Below are 19,766 nucleotides of genomic sequence, written 5' to 3'. Positions count from 1 at the left end.
ACCAAAAGTTTCCGGCTTCTCTTTTTGTAGGCCGATCGTTGGATAAGTAGCATTTGCATTTGAGTGCATGAATTCCAAGAAATGGCCTTAGGGAAATATATATAATTATAACGGCGCTCACTTTTGGTGGTAAAAAAAGCTGTGTAACTGAGCTTTGTTCTGTGTATAATGTTGTAGTATTTACATGTACCATTGTTTAATGCTGACCTTTGTGAGGCTTCATACAAGTACCAGAGTGACAATACAAGGTACAAAGGTCAACAATAAACGATATCCATAACGATACTACAATTTTACACTGAATTCTTGCAAATTTTACTTTTTTAAGAAACAATTAATGTTAGTGAAAAATTTCTTTCCTTTTTGGAGGCAAAATTTCGCAAATAGAATTCCCTGTCAGTGAAAAAACGAATTTGGGATAGAAAGACTCACTAATGAGATTCTTTCAGGGTTTAACTGACTCTTATAGAAGGAACCTGAATGAAGAAAAATGGAAAATTTCAACATTCGCTCCACATGCCTTAACTTTTATGCCTTCTGCTTCTTTTCATTGACATATTTTTTCTTCAACATTTTTACAATTCTTTTTCTGTTTAATAATCCTAGATCTGCAAAGTATGAGAGAAAAATATCGTTTTTCTAAGGATTTGTATACATAATGGAAGATTGAAGTAAAAATAAGCTATTTGCCAATATTTATCAGATAATTGATCTAAAAATTGGTAAATAGACAGTAGTTGAGAACTTGCTTCTTAAAATTAAAACCGGAATGTTTCGGAGAACTGATACCTGGAATCGAGACACCGAAACTTTCTCGAGTGAAAAATTCTTCAATTAAACTACTTATGGTATCTTGCTCTAAAGCCATGCTGATATCGACTTCATTTGCAAACACTCTTCTTTTCTAAAATCTACCATGATATCAGATAAATTGTACCAACAAATTCTACTACTACTACTCATTTGTAATCAATCATTGTTAACGTTATAAATAAAAAATCAATCAGATTTTGATTTTCTAAACTCAAATTAATATTTCTTAACTAAAATGTTTGTTTGAGTGTTTTCATTCCTCTGTTTCTCGATTGGGAATCTCATGCACTTGATTAGAGAAAAATGATTATAGTTATCTCTTCATTAAACAGAGGGCAGGGTAAGTCTAATCGTTTCTAAAACCATAGTCTCTGATGCTCTCGTTTATCACTGGTTTCTTGGGGGGTACTGAGTGGCACATTCGATCCAATGACACAAAACGTGGACAAAACATGCAAGTACAGACATTAAGACTTAACATCAGTATACATTATATATCTAACAGGCTCGAGGGTGTTGAATGTCTAGGGGTACGCTGGGTTGGCAGAACGTACAGATACCCTATAGGTATTGCTCTTTCAGAAATATTTAGTGAAGACTTTTCTTGAAACCTTTAATTACTTGCTGTTAAGTTATCTGTATTCCGAATCTCCGTAAGTACAGCCTATAATTTAAAGGCTGGGTTCGTTACCAGCTGAAAATCTAATATCTACAGGTAAAGAAACATCTACAGAGAGCATGGCTCCGTCGTTTCCTTCAGATATCCTAGTAAAATATGAACTTTCTGCATGTAATACGGTAACGAAAAATGCTTTCCGTCGTAGGACTGTAGATTGGTTCCAAGCTCAAAATTGTCAAATACCGGAATTTTATGTTTGCTGCAAAACTCTACGATAGCATTTTTGAATCTTCTTCTTTGATCACTCAAAACCACTGAAGGTGTCTTTGGAAGAGTCTCGACCATCAGTTTAGGCCATTTCTGGTCTTTCAACAAGTCAACTACATACCGCAGATAATAGTTCAACATGGCTTGCGAATTTGCATTGAAGTGAACACCGCCATTAAATATAATGTATGTGTTTTTCACTTTGAATAAAGATTTTATCCTTTCTGTAGTCCGTGATGTAAGAAATGTGTCAAAGTCCGGATAATATTCTACAAGAAAAGCGTTATTGTAGCCACACGAATCCGGGTCTTCAAGTCGAATCGAGGAATCTTCTACGATGGTATTACAATCCTCATTCAGCAACTGTAGCTCCCAATGACAGCTGTCAAATTGTGCGTCAGAAATGTCCCTACGCAAAACTCCCTTCTCAAAGTCTCCAGTGAGCAAAAGCAGGAATGCTGTCAAGAATTTTCTAGCTTCACTATCACCTGAAAAAAGGAAACAGTACTTTGTAAAATCTGTGAAAATTCTTTTCTTGATCAAGTTTATCCAAAAACGTGTTTTGAAGAGGAAGAACGATGAATAGAGGATAGATTCATTTTATCGGAGAGACTTTTTATAAACACTCGTTTCTTGGACTGCTGACCTGCTGGGGCAAGCCAAAATAGTTGCATTGCAGGAAATTTGCTTCAAAAGTAATATTTTCTGTCACAACTATATCTAAAAATTGTGAGTACTAAATGCTTATGAAAGTTAAGAATCTCTGAGCATGAAAAATTTTACAGGGCTCATTTGTAGGTCGTTTAAGTTAAAACATCCCCTGGCAGAGGGAATCAGTCATCCATCAGCTGCAAAGAAATCGTATACTGTGATCTTGTTTATAAATATTTCATTCGTTTCTTCATTTCTGGTCCCAAGCAATTTGTTAGCGTATAGCTGGTGTATTGCATAAGAACAAGCATCTGGGAGTAGGCAAAAGTCTGTTTCAATTTGGTCTTTCCAAAAAACTAAGAATATTCTAATGAACTGTGAGAAATAATTTACCTTGACCAGGGCTTTAGCTACTGTGATTCTTGAGAGGACCCCCAAAATATCATGAAAATTATTTTCTTCCAATCAAAAGTTTCTTATACTTCTATTGTGTTCAAACAATAGTGCCCAAAACAATATAATCCTTACGAAACCACTATGACTTATTGAACATCATACGGCGATTATATTGTTTATGCTAATTATGATGACAATATAGCCTGCGTGCAGACTTAACTTTCCAGTGCGAAGGAGAGCCAGGACAGAACAAGTTCTAGCGATTATGATAATGACGATGATTATGATAATGATGTTGATTATGTAAATCATGATGATTATGCTCATAATTTCGATAACAAACTTTGCATAATTATTGAACAGCTTTGTCCATCTTTCAATAAAAGCATTCTAAATCACATACCCATAAAAATCAGATTGATCTGATTTTTAGACATTAAATTGCAAGCATCTTTTGGTGAAAACTCCACCAATTTACATTCGTTGCTTGTTGGTTTCCAAACAGCCTCATTTGTCGGTACTAGCTTTTTGAAGTCAACGCTCCCCTCTTGCTGGCAGTGATCTGTCGTGTTCCCACACCAACCGAACTTCTCGTTGCAGCAAAAGTGATGGCTATCTGGATCACATGCTGCTGGCAATGTAAAATCAACAAGCGGATTGTCCCAGCCACATCTGTAACATTATTGAATCTTTTTGTAAAACCCATTCATAACAATGACTTTAACAGACGAATTTTTATAAATCGGGTAATTTTAAAGCTAGGAGCTTGAATTATTCGAATATGTTACAAGTTTTCAAAACAATCAAAGGGCAAAAGAACATAGCACACTTTATAGCGTATTTTTACCGATATTTGATTTATCTGGACATCAACATCTTTGCATTAGTCTTTCATTTTCTAACTATCATCAATTTCCTACAAAACAGTCAATCCCTCTTTCGCTTCAAGCAGTGCATAAGATATAACATATGGTGTTAGAGAATATAGGCATCCAGTACGACTTGTCGTCTGCCAAAATTAATTACATTGTTTTGAAGGGTAGAGCATGGTTAGAAGTGGTAGTACTTGAGAACAGAAGTAAAGAATATGGAAGCAAAGAAAATCGCTAGGTGTTCCGAGTCTTGGCAGGCATATCTTTCGTACTTTTTATCAAGGAAGAAAAATATTTCATCATAGCTTTCCAATGAAGATGTCGATGAAGAAAAGTTTTTCTTATCAAACCGGCTGACCTACAGTAGAATTTTGCTATCAGCTAATTTAAATATATGTGGGTGTTACAACCCCTACACCCCCATCAGGTATTCCCCTTGATGTTTGAGATAAAATGCTCGATTTCCAGCTGATCTCTGTTATTATTTTAGTGGTTCATAACTTACCGGAGATCATTTCGATAAATTTGGTCTGGAAGGAACAGCTGCCGTCGTATCTCCCTGTCAGTGAGTTTAGACGGCGGCAGATATCGTAGCCTCTCAGAAGTATGACCTCGTACCCATGTTCCTATTGAACCATCTCCTAAGATGTCCTTACATTTGCAGTTTGTTTCAGAGGATTTGACCACTTCAGGCGGACTCGTGTTTAACGTGCTGTATATGTCGACGATTAAGTGAATAATCATCAGAGATAAAACCACGTTAGCAATGATCAATCCAGTTCTAATTATGTCCGAGGGAAGCTTTCTTTTAAGGCTCATCAAAGATTTTCCTGAAAAACAGCAAGGCAAAGGATCAGAACAGGGACAAATAATTTGATCACCCTCAGCTTTTATAAGAACATATCTATAAGAACATGGTGGCATGCCCAACCTCAGATTAAAGATTAGAAGAAAAAATACAATATAGGCTTTCGAAATTTTTCTCCTGTGTTAAAAAACAGAACAGTTTTCAGCAACTAATTAACTGTGCTGCAGAAAATTTCATGCAAAACTGTTATTTACTGGTCTTAGAAACAATTGATGGTATGAGGGAGATTGTAGGAGAATCAATTTAGAAATAAGAACAACTTTAAGAACACCTGAGTCTCAAATTGTCCAAAAAATAATAACATAGAGCTTCGGCGAAAATTAACTGGTTCTGAAAAAAGCACGTTGTTTGGTCTTCCATCTGACTGACATTTTTCTCAAGCTTTAAGAATCTCCCTTAGAAAACAAAGACACAGGGCAGGTTATACTCTGATAACAACAGATTTCAAAATAAGCATCTCGGTCAAAACTTCAAGACTGCACAAAAGCGAGTAAAATTTTGAACAATTATCTAGAGACTTAGGACAGGTAAAGCTTCCTTCAAGGAAGTCGTTAAAGATTAAATAAGATGAAAACATTAAATCTTCACCATACTATTGCGCAAAAATCAAAGGCAAGGAAGTGAAGATCAGAAATATATCGTACCTGAGAGGCCTTTCTGCATTTTGGCATCAAAACCAGGGTGTTTTGTAAGTGAAGGTGACTATCTTGTTGAGTATTTTGTCTATGATTTGTTTTAAAAGCTAAAGTAATATAAGAATATTCTTCATCCTTTTGAAAGTTTTAATCTCCTAATCGTCTGCTGTGCATAAAAGCAAGTTCTTTGAATACGATGTTGTATCTCGATTGCGTAAAGATCGCAGGTGGACAGCAGAGTACAACTGCCTGCCAAGTGTCATTTAATTACTGCTCAAGGCCACAACTGCAAGGAATGTGTTTGGTTTTGAAAAGTGTTTGAAAATAAAAGATGACAATAACGAACAAAGGAAAAAGGGCTACAATACAGCAGGTTTTCTATGCAAAACCACTTCTTTAGGTTGCCATTAAATTCTATCAACTCATTTCTTACGTTGTCGTGGGAACCAACACGTTGGGAGAGATCGCGAAAAAGGATAGGTTTTTCTTGTCTTTTTTACAAGGCGCTAAAACCTTTTGTCTCGAATGTTTCTTCTTTATTTTCAAACGTGAGGCTGTAACCAGTGGTGTAACAAGCAATCCGGGTTCCCTTAGGAAGGCGTGTGGTACCCTTTTATTGACCAAAAAGTTTAAATTTGGGGCCCCCATCTTTAAAAAATTTGTTCGGAGCCCAAGGCTTCTGAACCTGTTGGCGGGCCCTGGCTGTAATCTTCACGAAAAATTTCAACAACGGTGTCCACGATGGCCTCAGTACTGAAAAGCATACATTAGTAGGGAGCTTGCGAAAAATTCTGTCAGAGTAGGGATGCCAATAATCAGCTCCACAACTGCTGTGGCAAAAAGCCTTGTACTTGTTATGGACCGTCAAGATGGCGATAACATGACCAGGTCCTAGCAGTTCCTTGGCTCTCCAGTTCTGCTTCTTGGGAATCATTTATGTAATCATTTAACCCCGCCGCTCGCCGCCGGAACATTTCGCTGTAAAGTCTACAAAAATTCTCTATTCTGAAACTTAGGTTACTTCTTTAACTACAAAAACCTCTTTAGGTGGTAGAACCACTTTTAGAATGATTCTCTGTGTGATTCTTATGTATCAAAAGTTAGTAAAAAGGATCATTTCTATCAGATGGCTTTTAATACCCGCGGTCTCCGATGCCCGCGGTCTCCGATGCCCGCGGTCTCCGATACCCGCGGTCTCCAATGCCCGCGGTCTCCCCATGCCCGCGGTCTCCGATGTACTAACGATATCTCTAGAAATGGCAAAATGTCAACGATAATCTCATAAAAACTCTTTCATATTTTATAATAGAATCTAAAGTGTTCATCTAATTACCTCCGAAAATGAAAGTTATTTGTCAAAACAAACGAAAATAACGAATCAACAAAGGACTATAGGCATACCAAGTATAAAAGTCGAAATGTCCTCAAAAAACACAAACTGATCACACATATCGAGTTCGATCACCTACACAATAATATAATCTCGCTTACACAATAACACGAAGTCCAATACATAATTATTTAGTTAACTCATATCGCCATAAAAACACATCGCAAAATATGTATAACAGGTCCCTTGGAAAGCAAAATACTGCAACAAATTCACTAAACAATCGTTCTTCTAGAACACTATTTTAAAGCGAAATAGTTCGTAAGCTCATCTACTCTTCTGTGCAAGACACGTTTTACTGTGTTCAAAACTTAACACACTGAGCTAAACATAAAGGTTTTAAAGGAAAGAGTGAAACGGGTTGCCTTTGAAAATCAAATCAAACAAAGTAAAAATTCCTAGCACTTTTGGCAAAGCGAGGAAAAGGTGACAGAAGTAACTGCAGGAAGAGGAAGAGGAAGACGAGTAGAGGAAAATTTGAATGGAAAACCACCTCTTACATTAGGAAAAGGCCTGTCAGCCCGACATCAAGCTTATATTCTTTCTCTTAGAGAAATTTAGTCATTGAATCTTCCCACAAAATAACTTCTGGACTCGCAAGTTAATAACAAAAATATTTGTTTAGTTAGTTTGCCCCTGTTGCTGTACAACGTGTTGACATCAAAAGCATTCTAAGTTTCTTCTGTGTCCATAATCCTGGAAGACATCTTGATAATATTAAGATCTTCTAAATCTAGCCAATTAAAAAAAAGTCTCGCTATAGATTGAACCCCGAAATGAGTTAAAGCAGATTTACTGAAAGGCCAAGGCTCCAACACCGACGATTCTTTTATTGGAAAATAACACACAAAAATAAGATTTTTTCAGAGCAAGATATTATAAAGACGTGTCTCATTTAGGCACTAACAAATTAGGCAATTTACTCAGTAACTCTATTCAAAATGAAAACCAGCCCCGCAATACAAAGTAACAATAGGCAATTTATGAAATCTGATTGAATGTTAAGTAAAAACGGTTTATATTTTGTCACTATCTTCCGATGAAAATTCGTTAGAGACTTTCATTGTCGAAGCACAAGGGGGTGTTGAATCTCCTTCATTTGATTCGCTTGATCCCAGATCAGCGAGCACACGTGACAGATCATTTCGTTTATCAGGTGTAAATGTTTGAGCGATGTGTACGATAGCATCCATTGCTATTTCGGGACTTTCACGAAGAAGCCTGTAAAGAAGAAATCGTCCTAGGTGAAAAAAATTACACAATGTTGTGACAGCAAGCAGCTACGGTGAAAGCGGACACTGCCCTTCAAGCGGACACTGCCCTTCAAGCGGACACTGCCCTTCAAGCGGACACTGCCTTTCAAGCGGACACTCTTTAAGCGAACACAAATTTTCTCCAAAATGTTTCTTTATAGTAAAAGCCTACTAAAAATTCTTTGTTTATAGCTAATATCCGACATAAAGTTGTTGCATATGCTGGAAATATGTACATTATGTTAGGAGGTATCAAAATTTTACAGAAACGTACTGAGAAACGAACATTTTCTAAAAATTCTTCAGATGCTTACCCTTTAACTTTTCTCAAAATTGCATCTCTCTTTATCCACTTGATATTTTCTCTAATAGCAGATTCCTCTTCTTTCTCAAGGTCTGTTTCTATCCACTTGGCGACAATTTCGTTATCTTGCCAAAGGTAGGACTAGAATGTGAAGATGGGCTTAGGGCAGCTAGGCTTAATATAAGTGAATTGAGGCTAACTTCATCACGGAAATAACTCACAATAACTGATTGTTTTGTTATTGGGGGGAAGGGGGTGGTTATTGGGGGGAGGTAGGGGTGGTTATTGGGGGGAAGGTGGGGGATATTGGGGGAAGGTGGGGGGCTATTGGGGGAAGGTGGGGGTTATTGGGAAGGTGGGGGTATTGGGAGGAAAGGTGGGATGGTTTTTAGGGGGAAGTTGGGAGTGGTTATTGGGGGATTGGGTGTGGTCATTTGCACTCTTTTACTAAAAAGGAGTATTGTTCTTCATTTCGTGCCAGATAGAATGTTATAGAGAAACATCGCTAGATTTCAAATGCAATAAAGACCAACAGGTCTGCATCAAAATTTATTCTCGCCTAAGAGATAAATTTACAAGCAGTACCAGCAAACATGTTTTAGTTAAATTTTCTGCTGTGATGATAAATAGTAAGTTTATGGTTAATGAAATGCAAAAGGACAGGGTATGTATCTTCAACATAAAATGATGAATGATGATTGACAATCATATCTGCTAATGATAAAATGTTGCTGTTGCTGCTTCTGTTGTTGCTGCTGATGACGTTACTGTTATCGTGGTGATTACAATGGCTTCATGACGTATGGAAACATCCATAACTGCATTCGTACCAGATGTGCATATAGAATCACAAATACGCTTTTGAAACTCACGTACCTTCACCGATCCATAAGCCTCCAAGAAAAGCCTTTCAAGCATTGAGTTAATATGGGCATCGGAAGCCTCCCTGTAAAGGCAAGAAAGTTGTCGTTATATTTACACCATGACAAAAGCCTTTGGAAAATATCAACAGAACAGTACAGCCAATATATATACTATATATACAATTGACAAGGGCTTCATTTGTGGGTTATAATGGCCTGTTTTATCTTCTATACTGACAAAACAGAGCCAGCTAAAAGACCGTTCTAACAAAAAATTCATGCAAGACTTTTATTTACTTACAAAAATGTATAAAATTTATCTATAGAAAAATAAACGTTGAAATAAAACAAATTTATGAGAAAAGCCTCAGCAAAAATTATCTGGTTCTTACATACCTAACCGCTTCAGATATCTTCTTTTTCACCCTCTCGACACTAAGTAGCCTTCGCAGTCTCCAGTAAAAGAATTTTCTTGAATTTTTCCATTTTAAAACGTCCTGCGGTAGATAATTATAAAATTACTGAATAGAAAATCAAATCTCGGTCAACCATCCTTCGGACTAGATTGTGCGCCTTTGGTTTTCCTAAAAAGTCTTTTTGCCTTTTTTGGAATAAAGGTTATATAGAAATGGAATTTAACAAAATTAACTACGGTCTGGTCAAGAAGTTTTGTCAGGAAAAGAAAAGTTCAGCCACATGAGTAGAATAAAATTCCTCTCTCTTTATACATCTTTTCAAGCTATGCATTGGTCTTGCTCAAAACTACTTAAACGTTGATTAACCTCCCTCGGGCTAAGAGCCGTGGAACCGTAATGTTCTCTAGACTTGAATAAAGTCATCAAAAAACGGATATACCAAATATCCAGCCCTATATTTAAATAGCACTGTATCACTGCTGAGTTTCCAATGCAATGTAAACAAAAATTTTAAATATTAAGAATGCACATCATGGATTTGATAGTGGGATTTTCGTTATGTCTGTTGCGGTATTTTTATCAAATTAATTGCAGATGTCCGACTAATTGTCTGATAAAAATCACGTATATTATATATTTAGATCCAAACAAGCTATTTTGGAATTTCACGAGACACGGAAGATTCTCAATGCGCATATTTGGTACCGAATTTCTTCTAGGAAAACAAATCTCGACCAATAGAGAGGAACAAACTACCAACAGAGGAGAAACCTTAGCTTTACATTGTCAAAGAGTTACATACTATTCTTAAAAGCTTTGAAAGAAAAATTCCCGTATTCACTATAGGGTATGTTTTTACTTAATCACCCAAAGTTTCAAATCAAATGAACGAGTCAATACACGAGACCACTTCTTGCATTACAAACCGACGCCTCAACGATTCACACTCAATCAAATCCAGAGCTTTATTGCTTTTAACCAACCACTTGAAGAAAAAACCCGTAGATGGTAGAGATTTCTGGAGTGGTCTTGTAATTTCGTTATGTTATTTTACAGCAAAAACAACCTCAATCACCATTTCAAACTTGATGTCATCATGCCGTTAAATTTTGCGCTGAAGGATTTGGGTATGCAACCAAAATTTTTACTCTGACTCGCGCGATTAACGACATAACTGACTCGTCCGACTAGCTTCGAAGAAATGTTAATGGTACCCCCTTCTGATGTTATTTGTCATGAATCTCGAGGCGATTAACGACATATCTGACTCGTCCGACTAGCTTCGAAGAAAAAATTATGGTACCCCCTTTTGATGTTATTTGTCATGAATCTCAAGGTGACCTACCGAGACAACGTTCTTCTCCTGCATTCTTCCTGCGGTATCGTGGAGATCCGCGAATCGCTTGGCAATCTACAAAATAAGGCAACATAAGCTTTAAGAAATCATTTCATCCAAATACAGTGATGTAAGTTGGCTCGTAAAGTTACATTTACAAAATAAAATCTGAAAAATATAAACAAATCTTTAGCTATAAGTGAAAAATTGTAAGGTGCAGAGTACGAGAAAGCAACGATTGTGATCTTTTTATCCTTTTATTATGGTTATCTTCAGGAATAAACTAAGGACCTAAAAAATCTCTATGTTGCTTGCACTAAAATTGACATTACCGTTCTCTAAAGGCAGTTATATACCCTAAGTTTGGAATTAAGCTCCATGACAACGGTGGTTTGGCATGGAGATCCGAACTGTAACCTCGCAAAACAGTCTTTGTGCTTCTATAGCAGGGCCTGACACCGTTTCTTCAACTCAGATGTCATTTCTATAGTTAAGACTGGATAACACTTGTGAACAACCAAATTCTCAAATTTTTCTAAGCTGCTGGTCTACGTTTACAAGGAAAAACCTCAAATTTTGATCTGTGTGTTAAAACAATAAATTAAACTAAATCTTGGGAAAGAACGCTTAAAAATTGATTGGCTGAGTTCATATGAAAATCACGTGGTTTCCTTCATCGTTAAAACAAGAAAGGATCGTGTGATTCTCTGCACTGGATAACACTAGGCAGTACATATACTTTACGTTAGTACGTAATTATTGTCATTCAAATGCAACTTAAAGATTGAACGATAAAATAAAAAAATAACAAAAATAAAGAACAGCTACGAAACTGAAAAGAGTACCGAAGTGATGACGTCATAAAAATCTATTTTCAGAATTCATGAATTCTGACCCCAGAACCTAAAAGAGCATCATGAAATACCTCTTAGCATGCAAAATCAGTTAAAGGCATCACGAATTGGCTTAGATATTGCCACATAAGGACAGGCTCTTGCCTCATCAAACCTCTATAATTTGGTCTTGGTTCATAACTTTATGAACCAGGCCAGAATAACAGTAATCCGTTAGCAAACTTCGTTATAAAGCTATTAACATGAAGCCAAGCTCACTGAACCGCCAAATCTGACATGAATATTCGTTGGAATTGTCTAGGGGCATATAACTCGTAAACCTTCATTGGAAAACCTATTGTTTTATCTAGAAATCGTTGGAAATCCTTCTGCGTACGCTGTGTGCAAGAGTGAACTGCATCTCGGGCGTTGTGACGGGGTTTCACAGCATATCGACAAATAAAAAAATCAGGAAGAGTAATAATGCAAAACTAATTAAAAAAAGCAAAATGTGACAAAAATGGAAGACTACAAAGGTCACAAGTATTTGATTTCTAAAATGACATTTTCAAGCAGTAAATTAGCAGGACAAAATGAACTAGTTGGCCTAAATTAGCTTTTGTTATAGCAACTGTATTTTGTTAGCCAACTTTTGAAGAAATCGATAATAAAAATAGCAATAAGTAGGGGCAGTAATAAAAACATAAAAACATATATGTTAAAAACATAGAACTTGTCGAAACTTTCACCCTGTTAAAATATTCGTTTAATTATTTATATACATTATTATTTTGATGGTAAAATTTTACCTGTTGGTAGATAGGAGCAAGTTGTACCTCCCTCTCAGCAACCTTCTGCTCTAAATTTCTCTTTTCAATGATTGACAATTCTATAAATTAATGAAAAAACTGAATTTTTGCCAGGATTTAGCATATGTATTGTATATACTAATGAAAACAGAAAATAAAAAACAAAGGGAATTAAAATACTTAGTTAGTTTATAAAACATATTTCTTACAGGGGTGTTAGTATTTCTTTCCCTGCGTGCACCATAAACAATGGAATATTTCCTGTGCAAGATTCCTGGTGCCTTGTAAGATTCTAATGTGCGAATACGACCGAGGAGGTGGGGATCAGGCTAGTGAATTTTAAAAACGCATTTATGATCCTTCTTCTCAAAGCATTAGGATTTTTCTTTGAGAAACAATTGAAACATCAAATGACAAGTTTAAGGCCATTGAGAGATTTTCTATACCACGTATAGGCCATATTGATTGGCCATTAGTCGATAGACAGATCGCTTAGAAGATTTCATATCACATTCTACTTTATGTTAACGCTCCTGGCTCAAATGTGTAAATTTATATCCAAATTTCATGCAATGATTGCCCGCTGGCTTTTCCAATCTGTTTGTCTGGGTGGTTTTTAGTGTTTGGTACGTCACAAGGCTCGAATTTTTAGGTATCAAGAAATATGACAACATTTGCTGACTTTACTGGTTGTAAACAGCTGATTAATGTCTATGCAATACACAAAATGTTTCTCTCTCGGCTGACAAACCACATAACAGAAAAGGCATCAAGAGAAGACACAAATTTTCACGCTCAATTCTGTGTTTATACCTGGCGATGCCAATTTCTGGCACAATGAGGCATAGGTGTCATCTAGTCTACGCATCGCTTTGAGCAGATCTTTCATTTTGAACTTGATTTCCACTGTGCCTGCAGGCTCTAGAACTCCACCCCTTAAAACAAGAAATTCGAATCAAAATTATCATACTTAATTGACAAATAACACAGTCTTACCACGCGACCCAAATTAACAACTAAGATAAAATGTTCTCTCCAATCTTCCCATCTAAGTTTCTCATTTAAGTAACCTTTTGACACCCCATTTTCTGTTTATCTTTACCGCTATCGCTTTTAATAATCATGAAGCCTTCTTACGTAAGGTATCTGTGGGACTAGAGATCATTTAAATTATGGAGGGGAGGGGGTTGCTTGGGTTGGAAATGTGTATGCTTTAGGAAGTCCTTTTTGCAGGTCCTTCAACAGTTTATGCATTGTTTGGAAGTGTCCGATAGTAGAAAGAGCCCGCCAATGGACGTTTCAAATTAACTGCTAATATTCCAATGTTGATGGAAATCCCAGGCCCCAAATTATAGGGCTAGCGCTATGCTTTGAACTAAAAGCAAGACGTTGACATTTCAGTGTTCCTTAAATCAAGAAGATCAAGGGCGTAAATAAGGAATCAAGAGATCTTACAAATAGAAACGGGTGTGGGTATTAAGGACATGCTCGTATCAAAGAAAGAACAAGGTCACTTTTCACTACGTATAACTTAAAAGTGCCCAAAACAAGAGATCTTGGCAGCAGGGGTGCCTAGGAAACATAAGCCCCTCCCCCAAAAACTCTCAAAAATGTTTTTAAACCAAATAATAAATAATTTTGTTATTGATCTTAGCGCGCCAAAAACCGATTATAGAATCCGTAATATGATCCGCAGTCCATGTCCAAAACCTCACTGGGGGAACTACCATTATGAATAAACCGGGCAACGTTTTCGCCTCTCCTCCCAGTTGACTGCGGATATTTCTTCTAATAGAAAATGTACAGCCTACACAGAGAGGAAGGTGACACGTTTTCGAAGATAAATGGAAGCAACCTGGCATGTGTTTAAGCGTTTGCCAACAAAAGGGTTCATGGAAAGACTTATGGTTTGCTTGCAATCTGTTTTCAGTTAAGAAGCTCAGTTGATGGAATGAAGTTGAAACCGGGTCCGGGTGCTCTGAGCTATTTACCTGCACTCTGCGTCCGCATACAGCTCCATGTGCTCCGGATTGATAGTGGGATCGACAACCACCCATGCTCCGCCTCTCAACTCTCCGTTTTTAGGTATATAAATCAAGACAGGCTGCTTGTATTTTCTCAATGCATCGACAATGTATGAGCCGTACTTCAAAACTTGATCGTACATATCTAAAAGTAAACATACCAAGGAGTTAGTAAGAATTACTATTCTAACTTGCCTGTTTTTAGTGAATTGTGTCTATATATAGAGGTAACCGGATTCGTAGTTACAAAGAATCACAAGCTCTTACTCTCAAAGCCAACTTCAAAGAAATTGACTGTCAATGGCTTGGAGTTGTTCACAAAGGTACCGGTCATTTTCAATCATCGGCGAAAATTCACACCCCATCAATGTTTAACTTTTTAAAGTTTGGTACACCACCTCAAACGGCTGAAAAAAATTACATGCCAAGAACAGCCAGGGACTCCCACATAAGTTTAAAATCGGGGGCGGGCAACGGGCAAATTACAGCCTAATAGCAAATGATTTAGTACCTGATTTTTTTTGTTTTGCAAAATTGTGGGGGCATGGTCAATATAAATAGAGAAAAAGCAAACAGCAAATTTTTTGAAAGGAGATAAACTTCAATGAGACCATTTTTGATAAAGACAAAATATATGGAATTGGCGAAACGTTGCTCGTGATACTATGCAGGGTACACAATAATGTTAGCTTATCTTTTTAAATTTTTGATTGATCATTTTATTTGTAAGAAAATAACAAGCAATCCCCTATAAATCCTCGATATAATTTTAAACATTTTTATTTTTTAGAAAATAGTTGGTAATCTACCAAAAGTCCTCGAGATAATTTTAAACCGCTACACTCTTTTTTATAAGAACCAGTAAATTTAAGTTCAGGCTGACTGTTCTTAATTTTTTCGAAAATCTGAGGTTGGATTGTTCTTAATTTGTTCTTAAATTAAGAGGGTGTAAGCAGTGCTATTGCTAAGCTTTTTCCCTCTAAGGAGGTGTTCAGGCCTCATTTGCCAACAAAGTGAGTGAGACAGCCTTAATTTGCTGACAAATTTGAATATTCACCGAAAAAGCACCCACACATCGCTAAAAATCCTTGATTTTGAGAAAAAGCGTTGTTCAAAATTGCATTTTGCAGAAGCTCAGCCTCAGCTTGTTCCTAATTTGTTCTTAACTTTTGACCAGTTTTGAGGCTCGTGTTCTTATAAAAAAGAGTGTACCAAAAAAGAAGAAAGTTTAATACTCCTGTCAAAAGTGTTCGTCGTCATTGGAGGTTTCATTCTACGTAAACAATAATCGCCATTGAGAATAAGAAAAGCAAAACCTCACCTTTCATACCACCTGAGAACCCTCTCCAGTTGGCAAAGATAAAGAGGGGAAGCCCCTCACGGTTAAAGTCGTTGATTGTTTGAGCTGTTTTGTAGGAGGAGTCTGGGTACCAAACCTGTCCAGCCTGTATAACTACCTGATAAGAAAAGATAGATATAGCTATTAGCCGGTCTGCTGTTTAGTCCTCGAGGCTATTCCAACAGAGCTGCTTATCGTGGCGTGTGTAGAACAGGGCGGTTCTAAGCACGAAGAAGCAACAACAACCGTAATGAAGCACGCAAGAGTAATGAAGCACGCAAGTTGATGGAGGGGTAAATAGCTTCTTCTATTCTCTTTATGCCAGAGGAAATTACAAACACAAAATGCTGCTCCAAATCTTAACCTTGAAAGAAATCAGATTCTTTCAAAATTTCCACTCACGAAGTAACGAAAACGTCGAATCGAATAAATGCATTGTGATCAGGAAGGGGCATGCTAACGATTAGTGTTCTGATGAATATACATGTGTCTTGGCCCACTTTTAGAACATACCTTTGTTTCTGAGCTGGGATCAGCTGGATCGGGGGGAATATGACTTTCCATTGCTCTTGTTTCTGGGCAAATCACGCCTATTGGTATACCGCCAAGCCTGGAGGATTGAAACAAAAACAAAATCATTGGGTGATTCAAATTAAATACTTCAACTTTCAGTCGAGAAAGTTTTAACTTTGTAATACAACTTCACACCTATGAACAAATAAGGATATCATTAACAATTCGTAAACTTCTACTTTCTAAGAAAAAGCTGCAAGTTTCACAATTTGCAAACAAGGTCATTCAATATTTCCAAGGTAGGTTTCATAAACAAGGAGTGACATTGCTCTTCGTGATTTTCTTTCCTATTTTCATCGTCGTTTAACACATTCGCTTACATACACGTTTAAAAAGAGATCTCACAATAAATATTAATCAAGTACAAACAAGAATGAAAATTCCAAAAAAATGAGGATTGTTTTCGGAGATCTTAAAAGCTGAGCGCTTACTCAGAAAATCTAAAAAAGGATTATTAAGATAAAACATTCACAATCATTCATAAAACATTGGCTTGATAATCTTCAAGCAATCAAATATCCTGGAAATAAAATGATTCTTATCTTATATATACTGAATGGAATCTTACATTCGTCTAAATAACTGTTGTTCCGACACTTAATGACCAGCAAAAATAAAATGGACCAGCAATGCATTCCCTAGCCATTCTAATAAAAGCTTTTCTTTTCAGTATCTTTCAACAGGAACAACAGAATTTTAAAACTGCACGAAAATACGGACCATTTAATCAATATCCGATGTTTTATACTCTGTGCAGAAATTTTGGTTCTGATTTTTCGCGCATTTCTAAAATTTTATTTGATGTACTTTGCTGGAAGGTGAAAGTCCAGTGAACAACGAGATGGTGAAATATTTTGATAAAGGAGAGTAAGGATTCTGAAAATAAGCATGACATATTTATCTTTAAAATTAAAATTGTATTAAATCTCACCTGGCTCTGCCACAGACAACAGTTGTTGCCCATCCGGCCATTATTTCTGTGAATGATCCATCATCAAATAATCCACTTTGCCAGGTAGACGAATCGTCTGAAAATCAAACATACTCGAGTAAGCCATAAGGTACAAGTCTAGTTTTTTTCCAAAACCTCGAAGAAATTTTAGGAACATAATAAACGAATTTAATATATTAATACCCCCATTTTTTATCAGGAACGGTCTGTAAGAAACCCAGCCCAAAGGTGACCAAAAAATTAAAAAAAACCATAGCGCTGATTACCCATAACATTAAGATACCACTCGAAAAGCCACCTTTAAAGATGAGGTGGAAATGATTCTTTTCAACGATAAGGCCCCTGTTTACTTGAGATTTGACATAGAAAAATAGAAACAAGATGTCCAATTTCATTTCAACTCAAGTTAGGTTTTTTTGAGTTTCTAAAAATTAGCCCTTTAGCAAATGATATTTAAGAAATCCTAAAACAAATCTCAGGAACAAAGTTAAAGAATAGGCAAGAAAAGCAAAATGCAAAAACCTTGACTGGGTCTTCCTGTTATTATATGCCGTGGATTGTAGCTTCCTTTCGGTGGAATAAAATCGATTTCGCGATCTACTGGGTCAGTCGAAGGCATGATTGGAAGAGGGCTATGGCGATTCTAAAACGGAGGAAAATCTAATGAGTTTAACAGGATCTGGAATAAGCAGGTGCAGGGAAATGTGAACTTCCGGAAGAAGGGATTGGAAGGGTTTCACTGAGAGATCATTGTATGACGGGCTGACATAAGAAAAAAAAGAAGATATAAGGAACGCAGGAATTAAAAGTCAACATCAAATATTTAGCAATCAAGCTACCATTTACTTATAAAAGAACAGATCAATTTTCCTGGAACAGATTGGGATGATTTTCAAGAAACATTAAAATTGTATACCTTAGGAATGTAGGACAGCCATGATATTAACGTATTTATGCCAGCAGAATCATCAGGGACAGAAGCATGGGAGACACCTGCGTAAAAAAGATGTGTATTGGCATTACCATGAAAAGGAAGGCTATATGTCGCTTTTACCCAACGTAGGTACTTGGTTTCGATCGCTGTAATCAATATGGTGTCATATAGACCTTTGTACGTTAAATTATATGAGTATGGTAGCTTGGTGACATTTCATGTGCGAATCAGCAATTCCTTTTCGTCCAAAGACAGGCTGCAAATAGCCTGCGTCATAACGAAATTTGTTTACATTTTTAATTGCTAGAGTGGGAGCATTTGATGTGTGATTGAGAAGCATAAAAAACTTTGGAGTCTGACGATGGAGGTGAAATGAACAATGATTTCAGCTAAATGGCTAAAGCTTCTGCACGAACAAATGAAACCAGTACCAACAAATTATATTTCTCTTAACAAGTGTAATAAGAAGACTATGGGATAAATATGAAAATTGAAAATTTCATTAGCTAACAGCAGGAAGCAATTTACATATACTGGAAACAAGATTAAAAACTGAAAATAATCAGGAAAAAGCTGGCAAAATGCAATAATTTATATTCACCGTTTTTGTACATGATTTCGATCCCACCAAGTTGATTATGGGAAGTGTAAACATGTCTGCCAAGAACCTGAAACCATGATGTAGGAAAGAAGATTAATAACATTATAAAACAAAAAAGATGAACTTAATGAACTTAACGATAATAAAAGAACATTTATTTTTTAATGAACAAAGAGCCGATTTTTTCTTTCGTACATCAAGATCTTTAGGATAAAGTATGATTTTTCTTGAAAGTTCTAGTCGCATTGAAGCATTTGATAGAAGGAGAAGGTGTAGTTAAGAGTCTGTAGAGCGACTGGCGAATCGTTTAAAACTTAGGAGACAAAGTAAAATTCCCTCTAGATCAAAAATATATTTCCTTTAGAGCACTGAGCCCTACAGAATGGTGGAAAAGAGAATTCTATATCCAGATATGGACTAAAATATATTAACTGGGAAGAGGCGTGCCTGATTGGGTCTTATTTATCAACTTGGGTCCTTAACCTTGTCATGAGATTGACTGACGCTAAATGAAAATCGCGCCTTTACTGTGTAGATAAACCCTGAAGACCCTGATTGATTCGTTTAATTATTCTAAAAAAGGCTGGTTATAAAATATACATTTTCTAACCGCGTGTTCAGATAGACGCATGAAAATTATTCTAGCCTCTTGTTGTTGTTAAAAGCGCAACAGGAACTGATTCGATGTAGAATTCAGCAATCTTTTAAGCAAAGGTTTATACTATAAGAAAAAGCTCAAGCTGTGGACTTCAGTTCAACATAGAGGGCGGAATTTTCTATCACTGTAAAATTGAGTGATACTTTAGCAGTAGAACGAAGAGAAACGGTTCAATTTTGGCATAAACAAACCAGACAAATTGAAATGGCATCTGGATCACTTACTTTATTTAAGGCACTGTATCCAGTTAGAATGATATGGGAATTGTCAACTTGCACAACTCTTTGTCCTAAACGCACAAGATAGGAGCCAATTCCCACGCTGCGGCACGAAACCTTGAAAATTAAAAAAAAGCAAAAT

At 36.5% G+C, this 19,766-nt stretch overlaps 2 protein-coding genes across 5 annotated transcripts in view; both read right to left on the bottom strand.

The window, feature by feature from the left end:
• Positions 1 to 12: 12 nt before the first annotated feature.
• LOC135692067 (uncharacterized) lies at positions 13 to 6,264 on the bottom strand. Of its 2 annotated transcripts, XM_065210208.2 has the most exons (4): positions 5,131 to 6,264; positions 4,124 to 4,448; positions 3,150 to 3,418; positions 13 to 2,187 (listed from the first exon to the last, which is right to left on the bottom strand). In XM_065210208.2, the coding sequence occupies exons 1-4, from the start codon at positions 5,147 to 5,149 to the stop codon at positions 1,541 to 1,543; spliced, it is 1,260 nt and encodes a 419-aa protein (XP_065066280.2). In that variant the 5' UTR covers positions 5,150 to 6,264; the 3' UTR covers positions 13 to 1,540. The 2 variants fall into 2 exon arrangements, with proteins under 2 accessions (XP_065066280.2, XP_065066201.2); XM_065210129.2 differs by having other exon boundaries at positions 4,124 to 6,264.
• Positions 6,265 to 6,400: 136 nt separating this feature from the next.
• Positions 6,401 to 19,766, bottom strand: part of LOC135691442 (acetyl-CoA carboxylase) — an 85,933-nt gene continuing 72,567 nt past the window's right edge. For all 3 annotated transcript variants that reach the window (XM_065209404.2, XM_065209481.2, XM_065209336.2), the window contains exons 55-69: positions 19,631 to 19,741; positions 18,749 to 18,815; positions 18,130 to 18,206; positions 17,736 to 17,856; positions 17,193 to 17,289; positions 16,202 to 16,298; positions 15,671 to 15,806; positions 14,317 to 14,494; positions 13,139 to 13,260; positions 12,326 to 12,405; positions 10,693 to 10,758; positions 9,328 to 9,428; positions 8,945 to 9,014; positions 8,079 to 8,209; positions 6,401 to 7,732 (exon numbers count right to left, since the gene is read on the bottom strand). In XM_065209404.2, coding sequence (XP_065065476.2) covers positions 7,528 to 7,732; positions 8,079 to 8,209; positions 8,945 to 9,014; positions 9,328 to 9,428; positions 10,693 to 10,758; positions 12,326 to 12,405; positions 13,139 to 13,260; positions 14,317 to 14,494; positions 15,671 to 15,806; positions 16,202 to 16,298; positions 17,193 to 17,289; positions 17,736 to 17,856; positions 18,130 to 18,206; positions 18,749 to 18,815; positions 19,631 to 19,741 — 1,659 coding nt within the window. In that variant the 3' untranslated portion in view covers positions 6,401 to 7,527. The remainder of the gene's footprint in view (positions 7,733 to 8,078; positions 8,210 to 8,944; positions 9,015 to 9,327; positions 9,429 to 10,692; positions 10,759 to 12,325; positions 12,406 to 13,138; positions 13,261 to 14,316; positions 14,495 to 15,670; positions 15,807 to 16,201; positions 16,299 to 17,192; positions 17,290 to 17,735; positions 17,857 to 18,129; positions 18,207 to 18,748; positions 18,816 to 19,630; positions 19,742 to 19,766) is intronic.

This window comes from Rhopilema esculentum, chromosome 17 (assembly GCF_057945365.1).
Source record: "Rhopilema esculentum isolate cy_ngs chromosome 17, ASM5794536v1, whole genome shotgun sequence".
Classification (NCBI taxonomy): Eukaryota; Metazoa; Cnidaria; class Scyphozoa; order Rhizostomeae; family Rhizostomatidae; genus Rhopilema; species Rhopilema esculentum.
The sequence above is the reverse complement of the archived record's forward strand: the minus strand, read 5'-3'. Positions and strand labels throughout refer to the sequence as shown.